This window comes from Haliotis rufescens, unplaced genomic scaffold (assembly GCF_023055435.1).
Source record: "Haliotis rufescens isolate VD_foot unplaced genomic scaffold, xgHalRufe1.0.p SCAF_19, whole genome shotgun sequence".
Taxonomy (NCBI): domain Eukaryota; kingdom Metazoa; phylum Mollusca; class Gastropoda; order Lepetellida; family Haliotidae; genus Haliotis; species Haliotis rufescens.
This window is the reverse complement of record NW_025963879.1, coordinates 21,128,524-21,153,535: the sequence shown is the minus strand read 5'-3', so window position 1 is coordinate 21,153,535 and position 25,012 is coordinate 21,128,524. Positions and strand designations below refer to the sequence as shown.

The 25,012-nt window shown below is 41.0% G+C and overlaps 1 protein-coding gene across 3 annotated transcripts in view; it reads right to left on the bottom strand.

Annotated features, from left to right (window-relative positions):
* Window positions 1–25,012, bottom strand: part of LOC124135291 (palmitoyltransferase ZDHHC3-like) — a 95,294-nt gene that overhangs the window by 65,392 nt on the left and 4,890 nt on the right. For 2 of the 3 annotated variants that reach the window (XM_048398990.1, XM_048398991.1), the window contains exons 2-6: window positions 22,083–22,194; window positions 17,888–18,230; window positions 15,755–15,879; window positions 2,873–2,969; window positions 570–651 (exon numbers count right to left, since the gene is read on the bottom strand). In XM_048398990.1, the coding sequence (XP_048254947.1) occupies window positions 570–651; window positions 2,873–2,969; window positions 15,755–15,879; window positions 17,888–18,230; window positions 22,083–22,165 (730 nt within the window). In that variant the 5' untranslated portion in view covers window positions 22,166–22,194. The remainder of the gene's footprint in view (window positions 1–569; window positions 652–2,872; window positions 2,970–15,754; window positions 15,880–17,887; window positions 18,231–22,082; window positions 22,195–25,012) is intronic. The other variant, XM_048398992.1, reaches the window with a different exon arrangement.

Here is a 25,012-nt window from a genome sequence, read left to right as displayed (position 1 = left end):
TTAATGTAGGACAAAGTCAATACCCTATGAGAAGTCATAGGTGATGATGAAGCAAGGATCATATTCAAAGCAAATGATATGATTCAACCCATGCCCAGCATATCCTGGCATGACTAAGGGACACAACTCTGAACAATGAATGTTGCAGCACCTTAGTTTCATCTCTTGGATTAGTAAGTTTGTTGCTTAATGCCATAGCAGCAATAGAAACATTTTTAGTCCATTAGTCCTTATAATGAGAACATACAGCAAACCCCTTAAAAATGGCAAATTTCTACAAGTCCTTATGATACCTTAACTATTGGGCAGTTTGGTAACGACTATAGGACTAGTGTCAATTTCCCTCACTGCATAGTCAGCAATATTCCAGCTACATGACAGTTGCCCGTAAATAATCAAGCCAATTAAATCGACAAGTCAGCCCAGTTATATAAAGTTTGTAAGTAGGTGGCGAGTTCTGACTTTTTTCACCCACTCAAATAAATGATTACAGACAAACATACACACATGGCAATTTAGGGGGCGTTAATAATGAATTTGAATGTGAGTAACTATTTACCGATACATACCTTTCCAGTCACTGCCCAGGCAGCTGATGAAATGATTGATGGCTAGGTACAAGGCATGGATGGATATCAAGCAAATATACAACTGAAACAAAAAAAATATAAAAAATTAAACAGTTATTACAGCCCATCAGAAGCAATTTCATCATTTTTCAAGCATATTTTCTCCAAATGCTATCCAATTTGAAAAAAACACCAATAACTAAATTGAGTTTTCTTGGCAACCAGTGCACCAGTGCACTGACTGCTAAAACATGGTATTTACTGATTTAGTTCCTCACAGTGTTCTAAATTGAAAGGGGCATTGGGTACTTGAGATTTGTAACTGTAGTATTTGAATCTTGGGACTTTAACTTTTAACATTTGGGTTATAACAAGGACTTGTCTTTCAAGTTTAATATTGACCACAACATTACATGAAAAAAAAGGGCAAACTCAGCACAAATTGGTAACCTTTTCGTAAGAGATTAAGGGATAACTGAATGTAATTGTTACTCTATAAAATTCAAGCATTTTTTAACACCTCATGTGAGAGCAATTCAGTACGGCTTTTCACATTCTCATCAAAATCAGACGTTTCACTCAGGAATGATAACTCTCTGCATGAAGATCTGACAAGCCCTCCATTCAGGTCAACTTTCTAATCAGCCAATCAGCATTAAGCTTTCTAACATTAGTTCTCGAAATGACTGAGCGAAGTATTCCAACCAGCATAACTGATTTCTGTATCTTGAAAATGAAGCTAAACGGCCAGTTCTGTATGTAAATAGTAAAGGTCACACAATATTATTCTTGTGGATATTTTGTATATTCTGTCATTTCTGAGTGCCATGGCATCTCCACTCCAAAGTGTGTACTACTGAAGTATATTTGTGTTTTGTATGTGTTTACTTTTGATAAGATTAAAATTTCCAAACTGAGGATTTAGGAGATTGTGGCGGGATTTGTAATGAGGCCTGATGTCATCTTCCTGTGGCAAGGGAGTTAAATGACGACTTTTATAGTTTCCAACCTTGCCGAACAAGGCTGGAATTTTGTGGCTCAATCGAAGCACCACCAGTAGATATTATGAGTTATGTCCATGAAAACATAAAAAGTTTTGGAAAATATCTGTCAATGCCCAGTTGATGGCACATATGCTTTGCAAATCCTGCAATCGTCCAAAATCTGCACGGCAGTCGCTATGTTGTTTACAAACTGGATGTCAATGCTACTATGCTATTTTGATTGGAGTGTGCATAGACTCGTTAGTCAAGCCAAACTAGCCAAAGCCAAAGTTTGGCAAGGGTTGAAACCAGTCTTTTATTGTCTGTTAACTCCCTTGCCTCAGGAAGATGTCTGATGTGAGAGGACAGTAAGATATCAACATAACAATAATGCACTGACATGGCCAACATATAACAAATACATGTAAAGCATAACATAATCCCTTAATAATGGCAAATTTCTACTAGTCCTTATGACACCTTCACACTCGCTGACTTGGTTGATGCATGTCATCGATTCCAATTGCGTGGATCGATGCTCATGACATCAATCACTGGATTGTCTGTTCCAGAGTCGATTATTTACAGACCGCCGTCATATAGCTGGAATATTGCTGAGTGTGGCGCTAAACAACAAACCAACCAACCAACCAGCTAACGACACCTAAACTTTGGCAATTTGGCAAGGACTAAGGGACTAGAGCCAATTTCAAAACACTGCACACAAATCTATCACTGTGCTAAGTCACACTTAAACAACCTTGGTACATATTTTTGTGATTTATAATAATTTCTTTGACAATTTTGTTCAAATTCAAGGTTTTTCAAGCTATTTTGGTGACTTTCAAGGCTTTTCAAGAGGGACCTTAAACCTGAAGGCCTTTTCAAGCCTGTACAAACCCAACAAGCTCACTTCAGACATATACCGTATTCGACGTAATAAGTGCCCAGGGTGCTCTCAAAATTTGGAAAAGGGGGCTATTATTAGAATATTATTTTGGTGAAGAAAACAGAGTTGAAGATAAATTTGGTGGTTTATGCTGACAGCCTGAAATGTTTATAGAATTTAATTGCATGTCCATAAGTAAGGGTGCATATAACACACGAGTGTGTATTATAAGCGAATAAATAAGTCTTTTGTACATTGATCAATCGGAAAGGGTGCTAATTGGGATTGTTCAGTAGCCAATATATTAGCAAATATCGCCGTGGGCACTTATCAGAGCGAGGCGCATATTATGTCGAATATGGTAAGTACTGACTATCCTGGTAATCTGGCATAACATATAACACAGAAGTCAGCAGAAGATATATACTCACGGTAAAAAGTACGAAATATTTCTGATTGTTCTCGCCAACGCAGTTGTTCACCCATGGACAATGGTGGTCCATTTTCCGGACACATCGCTGACACACGCTGAAAAAACAAATACAATATGCATATTATTTGCATTTGATAGAAGCGTATGAGTGCTCAGGATTGCTTTGAAAAGTATTTCATGGAACGTCTGCAGAATGTCAGTGTTTAAAGTTCAGATAAATTCCAACTGGACTGGCAAGTCAATAAATTGCCAGTCTGGATAAAAAGTTGCCAGTTGAGACAAAATTCCACATATTGGAATGCAACAGACTTAGACTCCTAATTTGAAAAGTTGGGGGTCATGATGACTCCCAATTTTTAAAGTCTAGGGCAAACCCTGTATTAGTAAATTCAATAACCAACATGCGTCACACCCAGTTGAAAATTTAAGTCACATTCAAATCTTGCTTGATGTAAATGGATGTAGACTACAAACTGAGCCAAACAGCAATCAGTTTTACAGCCAAAGTTGATAACACTATCATTTAATCAGCTGATCAAGCATTGTTGATCTACATGGAAGAAATATTACAGGTTTTCTGCTATACATTAATATCAGGTTCTTATCCAAATGCAATATTTGTTCATATCCTTCTTCCTATCAACTAAATCTAAAAAAAACAAAACAACCTGACTATTGGCCATGCATGTTTTAAAAGTTGCCCATCCAATAGTGAGTGAGTGAGTTGGGTTTAACGCCACTTTTAACAGTATTCCAGTTATATCACGGCATGTCAGCTTAAAGCCGGAGGAAAGCCCGAAGTGATGCAGGTCTCAGACGTTTACCACTTCAGTGAAACCCATGGGCACGGGTATGGTGCTGACAAACCTAGGAACATAATCGGGGCGAACCGGGATTCGAACCCGCAATCATAGGTTTCTGGCGTGCCCAAAGGACGCAATTCTGCACAGCGAATCGTGGTGCCTAAGACGACTTGGCCACCCGTGCCCTCAGCTTTGTACCGTACCCTGATCATGTCGACCTTGTGGATCATTGCTCATAATATCAACCACTGGTTTGTCTTGCTAGGCTCATTATCTACAGGACACACTGGAGGACCAAGAGTGGGGGATGAAGCATGGGTGGCACAAATGCACTTCTTTTTTAAAAATCCTTTATCAACATGTGGGCTACCATGATATCACTGGAATATTGCTGCCTGCAGCACAGAACACTTCTTATCCACTGTAAGAATCACACCCCAATCTAATTCATGTATATCACAACATGGTGCAGAATGCACTAATGATTACAGTAATACTGCATGCCTTCCTATCTTACTCCTGTCTACTACAAGCATGTGGTACTGCATGCCTTCCAATCTTACTCATGTCCACTACAAGCATGTGATACTGCATGCCTTCCCATTTTACTCATGTGTACTACAAGCATGTGATACTGCATGCCTTCCTATCTTACTCATGTCTACTACAAGCATGTGATACTGCATGCCTTCCCATCTTACTCATGTCTACTACAAGCATGTGATACTGCATGCCTTCCTATCTTACTCCTGTCTACTACAAGCATGTGATACTGCATGCCTTCCTATCTTACTCATGTCTACTACAAGCATGTGATACTGCATGCCTTCCCATCTTACTCATGTCTACTACAAGCATGTGGTACTGCATGCCTTCCCATCTTACTCATGTCTACTACAAGCATGTGGTACTGCATGCCTTCCCATCTTACTCATGTCTACTACAAGCATGTGATACTGCATGCCTTCCTATCTTACTCATGTCTACTACAAGCATGTGATACTGCATGCCTTCCTATCTTACTCATGTCTACTACAAGCATGTGATACTGCATGCCTTCCTATCTTACTCATGTCTACTACAAGCATGTGATACTGCATGCCTTCCTATCTTACTCATGTCTACTACAAGCATGTGATACTGCATGCCTTCCTATCTTACTCATGTCTACTTCAAGCATGTGATACTGCATGCCTTCGCATCTTTATCACATCTACTACAAGCATGTGGTACTGCATGCCTTCCCATCTTACTCCTGTCTACTACAAGCATGTGGTACTGCATGTCTTCCTATCTTACTCATGTCTACAAGCATGTGATACTGTATACCTTCCCATCTTACTCATGTCTACTACAAGCATGTGGTACTGCATGCCTTCCCATCTTACTCATGTCTACTACAAGCATGTGGTACTGCATGCCTTCCCATCTTACTCATGTCTACTACAAGCATGTGGTACTGCATGCCTTCCCATCTTACTCATGTCTACTACAAGCATGTGGTACTGCATGCCTTCCCGTCTTACTCATGTCTACTACAAGCATGTGATACTGCATGCCTTCCTATCTTACTCATGTCTACTACAAGCATGTGATACTGCATGCCTTCCTATCTTACTCATGTCTACTACAAGCATGTGATACTGCATGCCTTCCTATCTTACTCATGTCTACTACAAGCATGTGGTACTGCATGCCTTCCTATCTTACTCATGTCTACTACAAGCATGTGATACTGCATGCCTTCCTATCTTACTCATGTCTACTACAAGCATGTGGTACTGCATGCCTTCCCGTCTTACTCATGTCTACTACAAGCATGTGATACTGCATGCCTTCCTATCTTACTCATGTCTACTACAAGCATGTGATACTGCATGCCTTCCTATCTTACTCATGTCTACTACAAGCATGTGGTACTGCATGCCTTCCTATCTTACTCATGTCTACTACAAGCATGTGATACTGCATGCCTTCCCATCTTACTCATGTCTACTACAAGCATGTGGCATTGCATGCACTGGGGACTATCCTTCCATTGAAGCCCCAAAATAACAATGCTAACACAATATTGACCTTCAGTGAACAATCAGATATTTTACGATTTTTCACAGATTTCCCCACTATCGTGAATATCTTGGCCATAAAATGTCTGAGACAAAATAAGCTGACCAAACTTGTTTTTTCAAGAAAATGAGAGCTCTTACATGTACGATATTCAATGTGAGCGGCTGCTCGCCAATCCAGTAAGTCTATAGTGTTATCACTTAATAACACAACCTCATCCTAAGTTGGTATAACTTCAATTTGCCTAGTTAATTGAGAGACAATGCCAGTGACACCCCACAAACATATTCAACCTTATATACGTCGGAATGCACTGGAGAAAAACACCAACCAAATATTAGTACACTGCAACAGCCAACTTTCATTATGAAATCTGTCTGAGACATGATTGCCATCCTTATAATTACAGTTTAAGTTGATTTACATACAGATCTAAAACACTGATTTTTTTACCATGAAGATTCAACTACTACTGTGCCCTTATAGAAGGACATATACTGGTTTGTTTGTTGTTTAACGCCGCACTCAGCAATATTCAAGTTATATGACTGTGGTCTGTAAATTATTTGTTTTGTTTGTTGTTTAATGCTGCACTCAGCAATGTTCCAGGTATATGACGGCGGTCTGTAAGTAATCGAGAGTCTGGACCAGACAGTCTAGTGATTGACATCATGAGCATCGATCCATGTTATTGGGATACGATGACATGCATCAACCAAGTCAGCGAGCCTGACCACCTGATCCCATTAGTCGCCACTTGCAACAAGCATAGTCGCCTTTCACGGCAAGCGTATTTGCAGAAGACCTATTCTACCCCGGATCTTCACGGGTCGCATATACTGGTATTCTCCCCAGTCTCAAATCGGATGGTCAGTGACTTGGCTCATTGCATGTCATCGCACACCGGCAGCATGGACTGTTGCTCATAATGTCAATCACTAGATTGTCTGGTCAAGAGTCAGTTATTCACAGGCCACCATCATGTAGCTGGCATATTGCTGAGTGTGGCATTAAACAACAAACATCATATCAATCACTGGATTGTCTGGTCCAGACCTAATTATTGACTGGTCTTCGTCATATAGCTGGAATACAGATTTGGGCAGCGTTCAACATCAAACAAGCAAACAAAATCCACAGTCTGTGCCTATTTCCAGACTTCTCCTTGTAATCATTGCCATTGTCTGTGTATTTTTAGACACCACTAATAACAACTGAGCAAACTGACAAACAAAATGGTGCTTGGGGACTTTGCTTAGGCTGTCAATTTTCGGAGCTTAATCCCTCTATAAACATCTCAAAAAGAAGTTCAATTAAGGATTGACTGTATTTTTTTCGGTTCATTGAGGTATGAATCGAAAAACCAATGTGCAATAACACGTGACCAATTCAGCTTATCAGAATACAGGAATTTCAATGAACACAACGGAAATTTAATTATGAGACAATGGCATCAACAGCTCCCATATAAAGCTGAAGAATACCGAGAGCCGAAACATCATCTTCATAATATGGATTGTGGGATGAACAGGTTACAACATTCATTCACACAGAACATAATATATCCAAATCAGAATGTCTCTTAAAACAAGCATGAGTGACTGGGACTGCATCACTTTTCTTCTAATTTTAAGTTTTTTTAATACAAACAAGTATCCTAGGATATCCTAGGTAGACGTTGGTGCTCTACCGGATATTTCTCTTATGACAACACACAAGTCCGTCTGTGGGTCCACAACGTTTATTCGTGATCTTAATATGTCTATATAACTACATAGTAGTATGGCCAAGCAGGATCTCTGAGGCGTAAGAGAGCCAACCTGCCTAGCCGCTGTCCGAGGGTCAAGTCCCGACTAACAGAAAGCGTACTATCTTTAACCCTCACTGTCAGACTGCAATGTATCGTGTTACGTTACATACATGGTCAGACTGCAGTATCCCGCACCTCATCCACAAAGTTAAGCTTCAGTGGCCAACCGGCCATTCTCTGGCATTAACTACAACCCACTGACCCGCACAAGACTCTGTGCTGCTGGCCATGGTAATGATACCCCAGCTGCTGTTATAATTTGTATTGGCAGCACTCTGTTTATTTAAATAGATATAATCAACTTACTTAATTAAGGGAATATATAAAACGTATATACACTCCCTATTAAAACATATAGACTCCCTGTTAAAACCTATATACCCTGCCAAACTGCCTATGATACAAGAGTCATCAGAAGATGACATATCCCTCTGTTATGGTGCAACTCGGAAATGGAGCTCAACTACTCACTCATACCCGACTCTGGGTTAAATGCCATAGGATACCATCAGTTCAGTGAAGAAGAAAATAATGGTCTACACTATTTCTCAACATCCAAAATCACCAAAAGGCATCACTTCATCACTACACACTCTACACTAGACTGTATAACAAGTTTCATCAAGAAATATTTAACGGTTTTGGAGTTCTGATCTGGAAACGAGCACTACCCTCATTTTCAGTATTGGTCCAACTTGTTGTGATAAAATAGAATAAATCAGCAAAAATTCCAAATCACCAAAAGGAACCAGTTCTCCAATAGACTGATCTGTATAGCATGTTTCAACCAGAAATATTCTACCGTTTTGGATTTCTTCTTCAGAAACGAGCACTTCCCCCATTTTCAGTATAAGTCCAACTTCTCGTCTTAAAAAATTATAAAAAATACCAAATACCAAATCATCAAAACAGATGGACATGCTGATCACTTATAATGTCCACCCCCCACCCCCACCCCCCACCACACACACAGATAAAAACTGCAGCCAAAAGCCATTATTACAAAATAAAATTTAAAAAACTTCAAAGGCTTTTTATTTGCCTGAGTTTTGATTTTCATAGATAAGAGAAATAACAAATATAACCACATATACCATGAAAAACTGTTCACTCTTGAGTAATTACAATTGATAAAATATACATAATACTGTAAAAATTGTAATCAAACTGCAAACAAATTGATATTAATTTTTTTCTATTATAATGACAATCAAAATGTATGTAATTCATTTAAAATATAATCAAAAACAACACCAAATGACAGTTATTATAATTCAACCTTCCAAAATTTATGTAACAGAAAATCTGTAAGCCATTGACTGTGTGGCCTTCTTCTGCACCAGCTCCCCACTGGGTTGACCAACTGAACCAGTTTGTCCTGAAGGTGCAAACACATCCCCAATGTTACATATATCTATAAATGTAGGCATTAACCTACTTATCTAATCCATTCACGCTCAATACATTTCACACTGAACTATGAAAACTTGGTTCTAACCTATTGACTCGGCTGCTCACGAGGCATCGCAACGAAGGCTGTTTAATCCGACACCCTCTTACAGCTAAAGTACAAGTGAAACCTCATTTGCAATTATAACTGTACGTGGCAGCAGTAAGGGAGAGGTACCCATAGACCAGGCTCCCCACTGTGCCGGACTATGTACCGTATTCGGTGTATAAAGTGCCTTGGATGCTAGAAATGAATTATTGTTGGGCTGCAGACACTGGCGGTGATGGTTTAATGGAAGATGGGTAGATGGTGTGGTGGGGTGATGGTTGGATGGAAGATGGGAAGATGGTGTGGTGGTTATTTCATTTTGTCTTTGAAGACATGTTTAGGTGGGTGAATGAATGGGTGGGTTGGTGGGGTAATGGATGGATGGATGGATGATGGATGGATGGATGGATGATGGACGAATGGATGGATGTTGGATGGATGATGGATGGCTGGATGATGATGGCTGGCTGGCTGGATGGATGGATGGATGGATGGATGATGGATGGATGGATGGTGGATGGGTGGATGGATGGATGGATGGATGGAGGGGCTAATGGGTGGGTTGGTGGGGTAAAAAATAGATTGATGGATGGATGGATGGATTGTGCTTATGGATGGATGGTTGGAAGGTGTGTGGATGGAAGGGTGTGTGGATGGATGGGTAGGTGTAATTGGATAAAACATACTGAATGGATGGATGGATGGATGGGTTGTGCTTATGGATAGATGGTTCGAAGGTGGGTGAATGGAACGGTGTGTGGATGGATGGGTAGGTGTTATTGGATGAATCATACTGAATGGATGGATGGATGGGTCTTATAATTGGTGGGCGGCTGGGTGGATAGATGATGAACAGATGAAGGGCAGGTGAAATTGGATTTAACACCGCGTCCAAGATTATGGCATTTATATAGTGACATGGATGCGCGTGCGTGTGTGTGTTGTTGCTTGTACTACTCTGGATTAATGCCAATTTTGTAGTGCCATCCCACTGAAATACCATACCGCAGTTTAACAGGAATACCCAACTCAGACAACTCTTACTCCAAGCCGACCAGTCCTTGTTTTAGCCCCTAGACAGGAAAACAACAAGTACCATCTTTGTACATCTTTTGGTATTACAAAGCCGGGTATCGAACCCCGGACCTTAAGCTCTCCAGCCGGATGCTCTACCAGAGGCGGTCGAACAGATCATGGAGGGAGGTAGGGAGGAAAAGTTGATGGGCAGATGGATAGATTGGTGGGTACATGAATGTGAGTGAGTGTGTGGCTGACTTACTGAGGGAAGAGAAGCTTTTAACAAATCACTCTGTACAATGCCCCATGGGGATGACAATGGTTACAAAATAATTCCTTCAAGTACTCAGGGATCAGTCAGGATGGATCAAAGGACTCACAGAAACATCCACTCTGACTGTCACAAATCTCCAGTACTAAGTTTATGAACACACCGAATGCCCAGAAGATGTCACATCGTCATCCAAGCTTTCAGCAATATTGAAACAATATCACAGCGGTTGACACCAACAACAGCTTTCACAAACTGTAAACTTCTGGGAAATCAGAACCAGATCCTTCATATGATGAGTGAGGGGGGGGAGGACACAAGAAATGGGCTTCACACATTGTACCCATGTCGGGAATCGTACCCGGGTCTTCGGCGTGACAAGCGAACGCTTTAACCACTAGGTTACCCGACCGCCCCCTTCACATGATGAGCAACACAGAGGGCCAGGAGCTATCTTCCCAATAAACAACTCAGTCAACCTGGAGTGAGTTTAAATCTACATGCATACAACAGTGAGGCAACTCCATCATGTCACATTTGTACAGCCTGGATATAGGGGATATGAACACAACAGCGACACACTCTCCACAGCATGTGGCTCCATGTCACATATGTACAGCCTGGCTATAGGGGACATTAATACAACAGCGACACATTCTCCACAGCATGTGGCTCCATGTCACATTTGTACAGCCTGGCTATCATGGGCTATAGGGGATATGAACACAACAGCGACACTCTCTCCACAGCATGTGGCTCCATGTCACATATGTACAACCTGGCTGTAGGGGACATTAATACAACAGCGACACACTCAACAGCATGTGACACCATGTCAGATATGTACAACCTGGCTGTAGGGGGGATTAATACAACAGCGATACACCCTCAACAGCATGTGGCTCCATGTCACATATGTACAACCTGGCTGTAGGGGACATTAATACAACAGCAACACACACTCCACAACATGTGGCTCCATGTCAGATATGTACAGCCTGGCTGTAGGGGACATTAATACAACAGCAACACACACTCCACAACATGTGGCTCCATGTCATATATGTACAGCCTGGCTGTAGGGGACATTAATACAACAGCGACACATTCTCCACAGCATGTGGCTCAATGTCACATATGTACAACCTGGCTGTAGGGGATATGAACACAACAGCGACACACTCTCCACATAATGTGACTCCATGTCAGATATGTACAACCTGGCTATAGGGAACATTAATACAACAGTTACACACCCTCAACAGCATGTGGCTCCATGTCACATATGTACAACCTGGCTGTAGGGGACATTAATACAACAGCAACACACACTCCACAACATGTGGCTCCATGTCATATATGTACAACCTGGCTATAGGCGACATGAATACAACAGCGACACAGCATGTGATTGGTTGGTTGGTTGGTTGGTTATTTAACGCCGCACTCAGCAATATTCCAGCTATATGATGGCGGTCTGAAAATAATCGAGTCTGAACCAGACAATCCAGTGATTAATATCATGAGCATCGATCCACGCAATTGGGATCGATGGCATGCATCAACCAAGTCAGCGAGTCTGACCACCTGATCCTGCTTATCCCATCTTACGACAAGCATAGTCGCCTGTAAAGGCATGTATGGGTTGCTGAAGATCTATTCTACCCCAGATCTTCACGGGGGCACAGCATGTGACTCCATGTCACATATATACAGCCTGGCTATAGGGGACATTTATACAACAGCGACACAGCATGTGTCTCCATCCCATCAGACATGTACACCCTGCAGGGTGTTACCTCAACCTAGGAAACTAGAGTATTTCATGGGTCCTTACAGGAAATATAAGTGTCCTGTAAAGTAATGAAATGGTGTAGTATACTGTACTGTAAGATTTAATAATTACATAAATTTCAGGAACTCAGTATTTCTTGCCAATGTACAATGAATATTACTGTCTGTCCCTTGGGATGCAATATATACTTTTTCTGCATCCATTCTATACATTTGGGCGCATTGGGCGCACATTTCCCTGACTCTGGCTATAGTTGGAGTAACAATACAGCAAGGCACCCTCTACAGCATGAGAGTCCATCATGCATGGTCCACACAGTCTGGCTACAGGAGGCATTAATTGCCGATACGGCATGTCTTATGCCACCAAAATACACTCAGGGATGCTTATGCCAGTTGCAGAAGCCAGCAAAGCATGTTGAATACGGTACTTAAGTAAACGGACATCATCCATCCCATGATCCCTCACCGATTTGGGACAGTCCACTGGGTCAATAACATCCCCTAAAACATGGAACCTCAATTACATACAACCTCGTGGATAAAGTTACAGCCATAGCTAAATGTAAGGGGATACATATTGATATTACAGAACACAAGAATAGAAAAAACACACAAAATTCAACCAAGTAAAAACCTTAAATGCCCTGACTATAAATCACTGATTTCGAGGAAAGACGGATGTGTAAAATACAAGCGTATTTCAGGACCGTATTCACAGTTTATGAGATTTGATCATTGGAATGTTCTCAAACTTGTTCTTGTGAGATTACAAGTCAAAATATTTCAATGTATATTTGGATTAAAATGGTAAATCAATGTGAAATTCATTTGTCGATGCAGTAAACAATATTTCTACGAGACGTGCATACAAAATAAACCTTGTTTGTGTCAAGGGAATTGAGATCAAAGTCATACAAATTAATTGCATTTCAAAAGTAAAGGTTTTTTTTAAAAGTAATTTTATTCTGGCTATTGCTTTCTTTCACTTAACTGTTTTTCAAAAGAAAAATACTATCTGCCGTACAACCATAAATATGATTTATCTGCAGTCATATCCATTTAGAATTCAGTGAGTATTTCAATTTTAAAATAAACTTTCAAATTTCAAGTAAGTAGGGGACACAAAATAAGTGAAAAATTCCAGATCACAAGAGTCATAAATATATAATCAACACAAAGCATATTGAGGCCATAAAATCATTAAAAAAATATTACTACATGGATTTCAGATTCGACACTTTTCTACTTCTTGAAATTTATTCTTAAATAAATTTTTACAGGATGTCAGACATGTTGTAGTTGGGATTAATCAAATGTACGTCAAACCAGCTGGAAGAACTAAACAACTCTACAAGTCAATTCCCCTTCTCAGGTTTCTCGTTCAGATCTTTTTCCTCATCCATTTTCCTCAAAGTCCACAAATAGATGGAAGGGAGATAACTCCAAATAAGCAAGAAACTGGTCTCCCTGCATTATGTGTGATTGTGAGGAGCTTCTTCAAACATATTGATACGGTAGGGCTGGGACGAGTCCAAATTTACTAAGGATACCCGTGCCCCTATTACCCAACCCTACCCGGATACCCACTGTAGGTGTCAAGATGTGTGAACAAAATGTCTGATTGGGAATTGTTTTACCGCAGCCCTGACAAGAACTGTTAAGATACATGTATCAAGCGATGAGATCATGCATACACTGAAGTTGACTGAAGCTTTATCTTCACTCGAACATATACAAGTCAAATGTGAGTGTGTTTGGTTTAACGCCGCTTTTAACAGTATTCCAGTTATATCACGGCATGTCAGCTTAATGTGGGAGGAAAGCCTGAAGTCATGCAGGTCTCAGACATTTACCACTTCGGTGAAACCCACGAGCACAGGTATGGTGCTGACAAACCTAGAAACATAATCGGGGCGAACCGGGATTCGAACCCACAATCAGGTTTCTGGCATGCCCAAGGGACGCAACTCTGCACAGCGAATCTCGGCACCTTAGACGACTGGGCCACCCGTGCCCCCTATACAAGTCAAAAGGAATGTGTGCATCGTCAGAAAGAAATGTGAACATTAGAGACTTGTAGTGTCCTCCCTGAGCTTCAGTGAATTTTGGTCATTAAACAATATATCACGTGACTAAGCCTGGGTCTGGGTTGTACTGTGGGTACCTGGGTCCTAGTTGGGATTCACCCGACCCGAGTACCGGAGTCACTCGTCCCAGCCCTAATAGATGGCAACAATTTCAAGAGGCAGATATATTGTCTTAACTGCCTTTTTGTGTTAAGACATCATCTAAGGATTGTTGTCCTTACATCTTGAAAATATATATTAAAAAACTTTCTATTATCATGACAGGCAATTACAAAATTGGTAATTCTTTGCACATTGATATCTATTGTATTTTGGTGATAAATACCTTGATTTCAGATTTGGGGACACGGGTGGCCAAGTTGTCTAAGGAGCCGCGATTTGCTGTGCAGAGTTGCGCCCCTTGGGCACCCCAGAAACCTATGATTGTGGGTTCAAATCCCGGTTTGCCCCGATTATGTTTCAAGGCTTGTCAGAACCATACCTGTGCTCATGGGTTTCACCGAAGTGGTAAACATCTGAGACCTGCATCACTTCGGGCTTTCCTCCCACATTTACCACTTCAGTGAAACCCACGAGCATGGGTATGGTGCTGACAAACCTAGAAACATTATCGGGGTGAACCAGGATTCGAACTCACAATCATAGGTTTCTGATGTGCCAAAGGGAAGCAACTCTGCAAGCGAATCACAGTGCCTTAGATGACTGGGCCACCCGTGCCCCCCATTGCCATGATAACATAGAGATAAAGTCCTTACATCTGACCCATGACAGATCTCAGTATCTTACCTCCATGTCAGAATGGTGAGATCTGACTGGTTCACGTGATCTTGATAAAATACAATGTATCCTGCCTGGGAGGGAAATAAATTTCTGAGCAGGAGAATAAATCTCTTATACCCCATCACAAAGAAAACAGACTGCACATGAATTTCTGCGTGGGACAATACATCTCTTATACCCCGCTACAACCAAAAAGCCACGGGATACACAAAACCACACATATCCCTTGCGATAATGCTACATTTTATAATACCGTATTCGACGTAATAAGCGTCCCTCTCTAATAAGCGCCCACAGCGATATTTGCTAATATATTGGCTAATGAACAATCCCAATTAGCACCCCTTCCGATTGATTAATGTACACAAGATTTATTTATTCGCGTATAATACGCACTCATGTGTTATATGCACCGTTAATTATTGGGAATTAAATTCTGGAAAAATATATCTGTCGTACATAAACATTTCAAGCTGTCAGCATAAACCACAAAATTTATCTTTCAACTCTGTTTTTTCCACCCAAATAATATTCTAATAAGAGCCCCCGATTTCTAATTTTGAGAGCGCCCAGGGCGCTTATTTCGTCTAATACGGTATGTGAAAAGGCCAAAGTGGCTGTCCATTTATGCCCAAGTCTACTCTTCCACCTCAGGAAATTCCTTTGGTCACCTGGTGAGATAAAGGTTTGAACAGGAAGCCTTCTGCTTTTGGGCAGCTTGTGAGAAACCCTGATTGTCCCGCAACATACCTGCAGTGGTGGGCCCGCTCTGGTTTGATACTGATACACTTGGGACATTTGAAGACCACCTCTCCTTCCTTCAGCCCGAGTCGGAGGATGTTCTCCCGCGTTGCGTTACCCTTCGGCACTGCACCCTGAAACAGTCAGTCTCAACTTTGAAGGAGATTATATTTTAATTATGTCATACATTGTTCGAAATTAAGTTGGGTCCTGGGGTGCTTGAAGATTTTTAGGCCCTCCAAAGTCTTTATTTTTGTCACGGTCATGACAAGGACCCATCAGCTTTCATTCTTAATTTCAAAACCTTTTCTTTTAAACATTTCAGTGATAAGCTATTTTGTGAGAAGTCATGTTAGGACATCAGTGCACTGGGGCATCTGAGTTTTCATGCAACAATAAGATTCATGATATGTTTTTGTCTAACAATACAAGACGATACGATAAATTCACTTAGTGGAAAGGTTTGTTGTTTAAAGCTGCACTCAGCAACATTCCAGCTATAAGACGGCGGTCTGTAAATAATCGAGTCTGGAACAGCCAATCCAGTGATTAATATCATGAGCATCGATCCACGCAATTTGGGGCCTAAGAAGATGCGGTAAAGAATAGGTCTTCAGCAACCCATGCTTGTCATAACATTTGCTTGTTTCTTTGTTTGTTTGTATGTTGTTTAGCGCCACACTCAAAAATATTCCAGCTATATGATGGCGGTCTGTAAATAATCGAGTCAGGACGGACAATTCAGTGATTGACAACATGAGCATCGATTAACGCAATTGGGATACGATGACATGCATCAACAAAGTCAACGAGCCTGGCTTCTTATAAGAGGCGACTATGCTTGTTGTAAGAGGCGACTAACGGAATGAGGTGGTCAGGCTCGCTGACATGGTTGATGCGTGGATCGATGCTCATGATGTGGATTGTGTGGTCCAGACTCGATTATTTACAGACCGCCGTCAAATAGCTGGAATATTGCAAAAGTAAAGCGTAAAACAACAAACAAACACACAACTGGCCCGAGACTCCCTGTAACTGCAATAGAAACTAACAGTTTTAGCCCACTAGTCCTTATAATGATAACATATAGCAACACCCCTGAAAAGGGCAAATTTCTACTAGTCCTCAGGATACCTTAACTACTGCCAGTATTGGGCAGTTTGGCATGGACTATAGGACTAGTGCCAATTTCTAACGCCGCTGTAACCCCAATCTCATTAAAATCAGACCTCAGTTCTTGCTACCTCTAAACAAAGATCTGAAGACATCCCATTAGGGGTCACGTCAGAACGACCTTTCATCCGACCAATCAGTACGTCGCTTACCAGATTATGAAAGTGACTGTCGGAATGTGATTTCTAATCATGCAATCTCGAAAACTTTAACATGGGGTATTCCGAACGATAGTTACGGGTTTAACAACTGAATCCTTATATTCTAGACCATCTATTAGTCATTCCAGAATGTTTTTTTGTTCAGGTTTCAAATTTGTAATTGAGAATTTGTCAAAATATGTTTCGAAGCGTATTTGAAATTTGTGCCTAAAGCACAAAAAAGCTGGTTTCTGATTGGTCATTCCATTGGTCGGTCAAAGTTCGCGCAAGGTCGGTCTGACGTGACCCGTAATGGGATGTCCTCAGATCTTTGTTTAGCAGTAGCGAGAACTAAGATCTGGGGTGCGTTACAAAGCGCCAATTGCTTGCAAACGATGTACAGCGAATCGCCTTACAACAGTTCGCTAACTTTCAGCCGCTTGCAAGCGAAACAATCGCTGGCTGAGGTCGCTTCGTTCTCAAGCCAAAATGGCAGCTCACTTTGACAGCGGAACAAGAAATTCTTGACTGGATCAACGAGGAAATGAGCAAAGGCAGCGAAGACCCCATCATCCTCAGCCTGCTTTACATCTTCAAAGTAGTCATAAATTCCATCAGCTCGTCATCGAGGCTCTTCTATTACGTTCTTCATTACGTCAAGGCAACCAAGCGCTAGTTGCGCCGCCATTTTGGAAGAGTGGGCAAGCGCTTCGAACTGTTGCAGACACCAGGATGAGCGATTAATTTGCTCTGAGCGATTCGTGGCTTGCAACGCGCCCCTGATTTTAATGAGATTGCTGTAACCCTAACTGACCACATCTATACTTACAGGATCTGTGAACATTGTGCGTAGATGAGACCCGATGGCCAGGGATGCCAGCATATTGTACAGGATCCCATGGACCAGACTGTAGAATGCATTGTGACCGGGCAGCAGCATGACGAACATCACCACATACTCTGCATACAGTATGAGCAGCCATGTGAATATAGCACATATCACACCACATATATCCTTCACACACCACACGTATCTAAAGGGGGGACGATACAAGCCTATTTTTCGGCAGTAAGGGGCACAGTCGATTGTAACGACTCCATCCTCGACGGGAACCTTTCTTTGCTTTGACTGTTTCTGCTGCATTTCATTTCCTGAATGGGACGGGGAATCCCTGAAAACAAAGAATAGAGTGAGTGAGTGAGTGAGTGAGTGAGTGAGTGAGTGAGTGAGTGAGTGAGTGAGTGAGTGAGTGAGTGAGTGAGTGAGTGAGTGAGTGAGTGAGTGAGTGAGTGAGCGCCCAGGGTGTTCTCAAAATTAAAAATAGGGGGCTCTTATTAGAATATTATTTTAGTGAAGAAAACAAAGTTGAAAGATAAATTTCATGGTGTATGCTGACAGCCTAAAATGTTTATGTACACAGATATATTTTTCGAGAATTTATTTGCCCATAATTAAGGGTGCATATAACACACGAGTGAGTATTATACACGAATAAATAAGTCTTGTGTACATTGATCAATCGGAAGGGTTGCTAACTGGGATTGTTCACTAGCAAATATATTAGCCAATATCGCCATTGGTTCTTATTACGTCGAATATGGTATTACTTTTATGTGTTTAAATATGTTCATTCATAGTATGTGAATGTTATGTATTTTTTCATATTTTACCACAAGCAGACCAATCATTATAATGAAAATAATTGTGAGAGACCAAAACAGGCTATTGGTTTGTCAAACTTCCACATGGGTAATTATGATGATCTAAAATAGCCTTTCAATCTTCATTGACGGTCTACATTATCAACGTGCCTCAAGTCAACAAAGAGTCATCACTCTCACAACTTGATAAACTATCTACCACTAAAATCCTCAAGTGCCTAAAGATTTCAATTTCCAAGTTAGACAATAAATATCATGTTGAACTGTGCAGAGTTTGAACCAATAACTTACTGCATAGACGATATATTTAGGCTTACAGATTTTTTTTAAAAAGTGTGTTTTTTCAGATGTAAAATAAATTGTGCTTTTTTGTACAATTGCTTTTCTGCTGCAATGGCAGTTTAGCGCCTGTAAATGTGTCACCACTCACGAGTGATGTGAAATATGTTGATTTCCTTTGGCCTTTTTCGCAAAGTTGCTCAGAGTTACTTATCCAATATTTATCGATAATTGATCGATATTTTGTTTACCATTATCAATATCTATGATCTATATCGATAGCCAGCCCTAAATATCATTGGTAGTGGTTGGGCGATTGATCGAATAATCGTTCAATTGATCGATCTGGAGAACATCATCGATTATCGATTGACTAGGGAGACTTATCGGAATAAAAATGACCAAAATAAACTATAAACAGTGTTTGTTATTGTTATGTTTTTAAAATCAAGACAGAAATAGTTGATAAAGTTTCCTGGTTCGTAATTGCAATGTAAACAACAGATATACTTGTGTGCCACAAGAGGAAGGGGTAAAGTGTAGAAGTGCAGTAATCAGCATGTTACCGTATTTGACGTAATAAGCGCCCCGCTGTAATAAGCGCCCACGGCAATATTTGCAAATGTATTGGCCAGTGAACAATCCCAAGTAGCATCCCTTCCAATTTGTCAATGAACACAAGACTTATTTATTCGTGTATAATACACACTCGTGTGTTATAAAATTTATGTACCATTAATTGTGGGCAATTAAATTCTGGAAAATATATCTGTCGTGTACGATACACACAGACTTTTCTTTTATATCATTTCAGGCTGTCAACATAAACCACGAAATTTACGATGTTTTCACCAAAATTTTATTCTAATAAGAGCCCCCTATTTTTATTTTTGAGAGCGCCCTGGGCGCTTATTGCCTCGAATACGGTATCTCAGCTGCACCATGTGCACCAAAACAACACACAAACAAGAACCAGAATGTAACCTCGATCACCTATTGAAGTCATAATCAGAGGTGACTGAGTGAGTTTGATTTTTCACGGCTTTTAGCAATATTCCAGCAATATCTCCACGGGACACAAGAAAAAATGGGCTACACACATTGTACCCATGTCGGGAATCGAACCCGATCTTCGGGGTGACGAGCGAAAGCTTTAACCACTAGGCTACCCAACCGCCCCTAATCAGAGGTGAAAAACAACTTGTGTTTGTGTGAAGTAGTATTCCATGTTATATTTTATTTCCTTATTGCCTATGTGTGTTTGGTGGAGTTTACGACTGAAATAGATTATCGACCGATAACTAAGCTCCATCTTTATCAACATGCATATTCTAAGCGATAACCAGCACTAATCATGGGTGTCAGCTTGCGATACAATGGGAATTTATACAGACGAAAGCATATCACATGGCATTGCGTCACTGAGTACAACGTTTTAATGCATGTGTCACTGAGTACATTGTTCTAATGCATGTGTCACTGAGTACAACGTTCTGATGCATGTGTCACTGAGTACAACGTTCTGATGTATGTGTCACTGAGTACATTGTTCTAATGCATGTGTCACTGAGTACAACGTTCTGATGCATGTGTCACTGAGTACAACATTCTGATGCATGTGTCACTGAGTACAACGTTCTAATGCATGTGTCACTGAGTACAACGTTCTAATGCATGTGTAACTGAGTACAACATTCTAATGCATGAGAGCATCCGTGACCTGTCACCTTGTTCACTGGACCCGTGAAAATCCGGGATAGAATAGGTCTTCAGCTACCCATGCTTGCCGTAAAAGGCGACTATGCTTGTCGTAAAAGCCGACTAACAGGATTGGGTGGTCAGGCTCGCTGACTTGGTTGATACATGTCATCAATCCAAATTGCGTGAATCGATGCTCGTGATATTAATCACTGGATTGTCCAGTCCAGATTATTTACAGACCGCCGTCATATAGCTGGAATATTGCTGAGTGCGCGTTAAACAACAAACCAACCAACCAACCTTGTTCACTGCAGTCCTCTGTCAATTAGTATTGTCACTTTGTCATGAATATGGCTTAGATATATGGACGTCATTGTCCTTGCTTACATATATATTTTATAGACAGTTACCATGGTGATACAGAAAAAGTTTTATCACGATCATGATTAAATATGGGGGCACAGGTGGCGCCACGATTCACTGTGCAGAGTTGCGTCCCTTGGGCACCCCCGAAACCTATGATAGTGGGTTAGAATCCTGGTTCGCCCCAATTATGTTTCTAGGTTTGTCAGCACCATACCCTTGCTCATGGGTTTCACCAAAGTGGTAAACGTTTCAGACCTGCATCACTTGGGGCTTTCCTCCCACATTACGCTGACACGCTGTGATATAACTGGAATACTGTTAAAAGCGGCGCTAAACCCAACTCACTCACTCACGAGTAAATATAAGAACAATTTTATAAAGGTAAAAAAGTGTGAAGTTGCCTTCAAAAGGAACCTCCACAGTTCAGTCTTCATGTCACCAAGCCCAGAGTAGACACCAATGTCACACCATTGGTCATATCCAGCTAGTCTACCAATCTTTTCCGACTAAGCTTATCAATAAAATATGCTTGTTTTCAGTTACCCGACCCTACCTACATTTTACTCCCCATCCCTACTAATTTTACTCAGATTTATTAAATAAGACAATCCCCCTATCTATCTTGATGTTTTTTTCATCATTTTGTTTAGTGCTGACAATTTGATTTCAACATGTTTCAATAAATTCTTTTTACCCTGTTTAAAGATTGATTGTTAAATTATCTTAATGAAATATAACCAAATAGAGCCCAGAGACTTCCTTCATTTTTAGACCCTGAAACTGCAGTAATCTAGACTTACCAATTATCATAGACTTGCATGGGCTGTGTTGAATATATTTGTTTCAGATTCTGTATGACAGACTACGGTGGCCGTGTCTATCCCTTCAAACTTTAGGCGTGATTAAATATCGCACCAAACAACATTTCATAAACATGTGATATAGATAAACATGATAAATGCATCCTCGTCACAATTGTCAGAAAACCTGTCATATATATATGTCTATCACATTACCTCCGTTTCGGCCCCTCGGATGATGGACTGGAATTCATTGCTTGTATACGACTCAGGGACCAATCATGCAGCATGCCAGGCATACAGAGTGCACAGGGTCTGCATTCAGTATCTGTGTTTGAGGAACAGGTCCTACTATAGTACAACGCTTGGTGGATGGAAAAATGGCACAGATATGATGTACTTCATAGAGAACATGGTCTCTATATTTCTGACTCTGAATATAGTGAATTAAATGCCATCGGGTCATTTTTATCAAAATCTCTTGGGTGTGCATGATAAGAATTACATTATTTGTGATACTGACATGAAATATGTGCAGTCAAAAGTCTGGTGTGAAGCTGTTTGTTATCAAGTAAAAACAAATGCTGTTTACTGAACAACAAGTGTTAAATTACTTTAATAAAATATAATAATATAAGAGCCTTGAGAATTTCATTTTCAGATTCTGAAACTGAGTGAGTGAGTGAGTGAGTGAGTGAGTGAGTGAGTGAGTGAGTGAGTTGGGTTTAACGCCGCTTTTAACAGTATTCCAGTTATATCACGGCGTGTCAGCTTAATGTGGGAGGAAAGCCCGAAGTGATGCAGGTATCAGACGTTTACCACTTCAGTGAAAACAATGAGCACGGGTATGGTGCTGACAAACCTAGAAATATAATCGAGGCAAACCAAGATTCGAACCCACAATCATAGGTTTCTGGGGTGCCCAAGGGACGCAACTCTGCACAGCAAATTGCGGCGCCTTAGACGACTGGGCCACCCGTGCCAGTCCCAACTTTCAACAAATAAAAATTGTATGAAATTTACCTGGTTGTAATTCTTTCAACATCAATTTCAAAGCAGTGTACTTTCGTGGCTGACAAATTCAGTGACTTATTTAGATCATGTTCAACAACAAAGGTATACAAGATACCTTATTTGCCAGTCCACAGGGACTGGCAGTCACAAGAATTACCGGTCCAAATCTAATTTTACCGGTAAAAAAGTGGTAATCACCAGTAAACAGAAACACTGATAACAGGCGACTGAAATGGATTGGGTCATCGTACCCCCCAAGTGCATGTAAATCAACTTGAAATTTGTGTCTGACTAACCCTTACCTGTCACCACAACATCGATCTTTGAACACACTCAATACCTTAAAGCTTTATGTACCAACTACATCCCTAATCCCTGTGTTGTGTATTTTGTCATGCTTTCTTGGGCTTGATGTCATCAAATTGTGGGTACTTCAAGATTATGTGCACATGTTCCTATTACGTTTTACGGCAATACGTCATTAACTTATGAAAAATCATGTCACAGACATTAGAGATCTGAGATTTTTATTATTAAGACTAGTTCATGCATCTACGTTTTAACTTTGACAAATTTATGGGAGGGTGCAACCAGGTTTGATCTGGAGCAACTAGCTTTTCATGTCAACATGCACTGGTGCAAGTTAAATCAAGTTCCTTGTGTTGAACCCTATTACAACATTGAAAGCTATTAAAAAGTACCTAATAGATGAGTTAGGGCTAGTTTGTTTGTTTGTTTGTTTGTTGTTTAACGCCGCACTCAGCAATAGTTCAGCTATATGACAGCGGTCTGTAAATAATCAAGTCTGGACCAGACAATCAAGTAATTGACATCATGAGCATCGATCTACACAATTTGGATAAGATGACATGCATCAACCAAGTCAGCGAGCTTGACCAGCCGATCCCGTTAGTCGCCTCTTACGACAAGCATAGTCGCTTTGTACGGCAAGCATGGGTTGCTGAAGACCTATTCTACCCTGGATCTTTACGGGCAGTTGGGGCCAGTACACTATGGCATTGCTGGTTGTTCATGCTTACAATCACTGGTTTGCCTGGTCCAGACACGATTATCTAAACTTAAACAGCAAGAATACTGCTGAGTCTGGCACATAACAGTGAGTGAGTGAGTACAGTTTTACGCCGCTTTTAGCAATATTCCAGCCATATCACGGCGGGTGACACCAGAAATGGGCTTCACACATTGTACCCATGTCGGGAATCGAACCCGGGTCTTCGGCGGGACGAGCGAACGCTTTAACCACTAGGCTACCCGACTGCCCCCTGGCACATAACAACACTGGACATCTGTGAGAGTGACAGTGTTTATTTGTTTGCTTGTTTGTTTGAATGTTTGTTTCTTGTTTAACGCCAGACTCAGCAATAGTCCAGCTATATGACGGCAGTCTGTAAATAATCGAGTCTGGACCAGACAATCCAGTGATTGACATCATGAGCATCGATCTATGCAATTGGGATAAGATGACATGCATCAACCAAGTCAGCGAGCTTGACCAGCCAATCCCGTTAGTCGCCTCTTATGACAAGCATAGTCGCCTTTTACGGCAAACATGGGTTCCTGAAGACCTATTCTACCCCGGATCCCCACTTGACATCTGTGAGAGTCAGAGTAAGCAGCTGCATCATGTAATCAGCTGTATTGGACATTGGTTTGAACCAGGGTTGGGACGGGTAACTCGGGTACCCGAGTCGGGTGGGTACTGAGTAGGACCCGGGTACCCACAGGACTACCCGGACACATGGTTAGTCATGTGATATATTGTTTAATGGCAAAAATTATCTGGAACTCTATGGTTACACTACAAGTCACTAATGTTCGCAGTTCTTCCTGACTATGCACCCATCTGCATGACTTCTGAATTTTCATATGGTTGAATTAAGATATAACTTAATTCAACTTCAGTGTATGAATGACCAGATTGTTTAATACATGTATCTAAATACGTTATGCCAGGGCTATGCTAAAAATGTTCCAAATCGGACATTTTTAGACATCTCCTGAGACCTACAGTGGGTACCCGGGTAGGGTCTGGTAATAGGGGGTGGGTACCCGGGTAGTAAATTTGGACTCATCCCAGCCCTAGTTTGAACCATACTCGATAGAGGTATGGA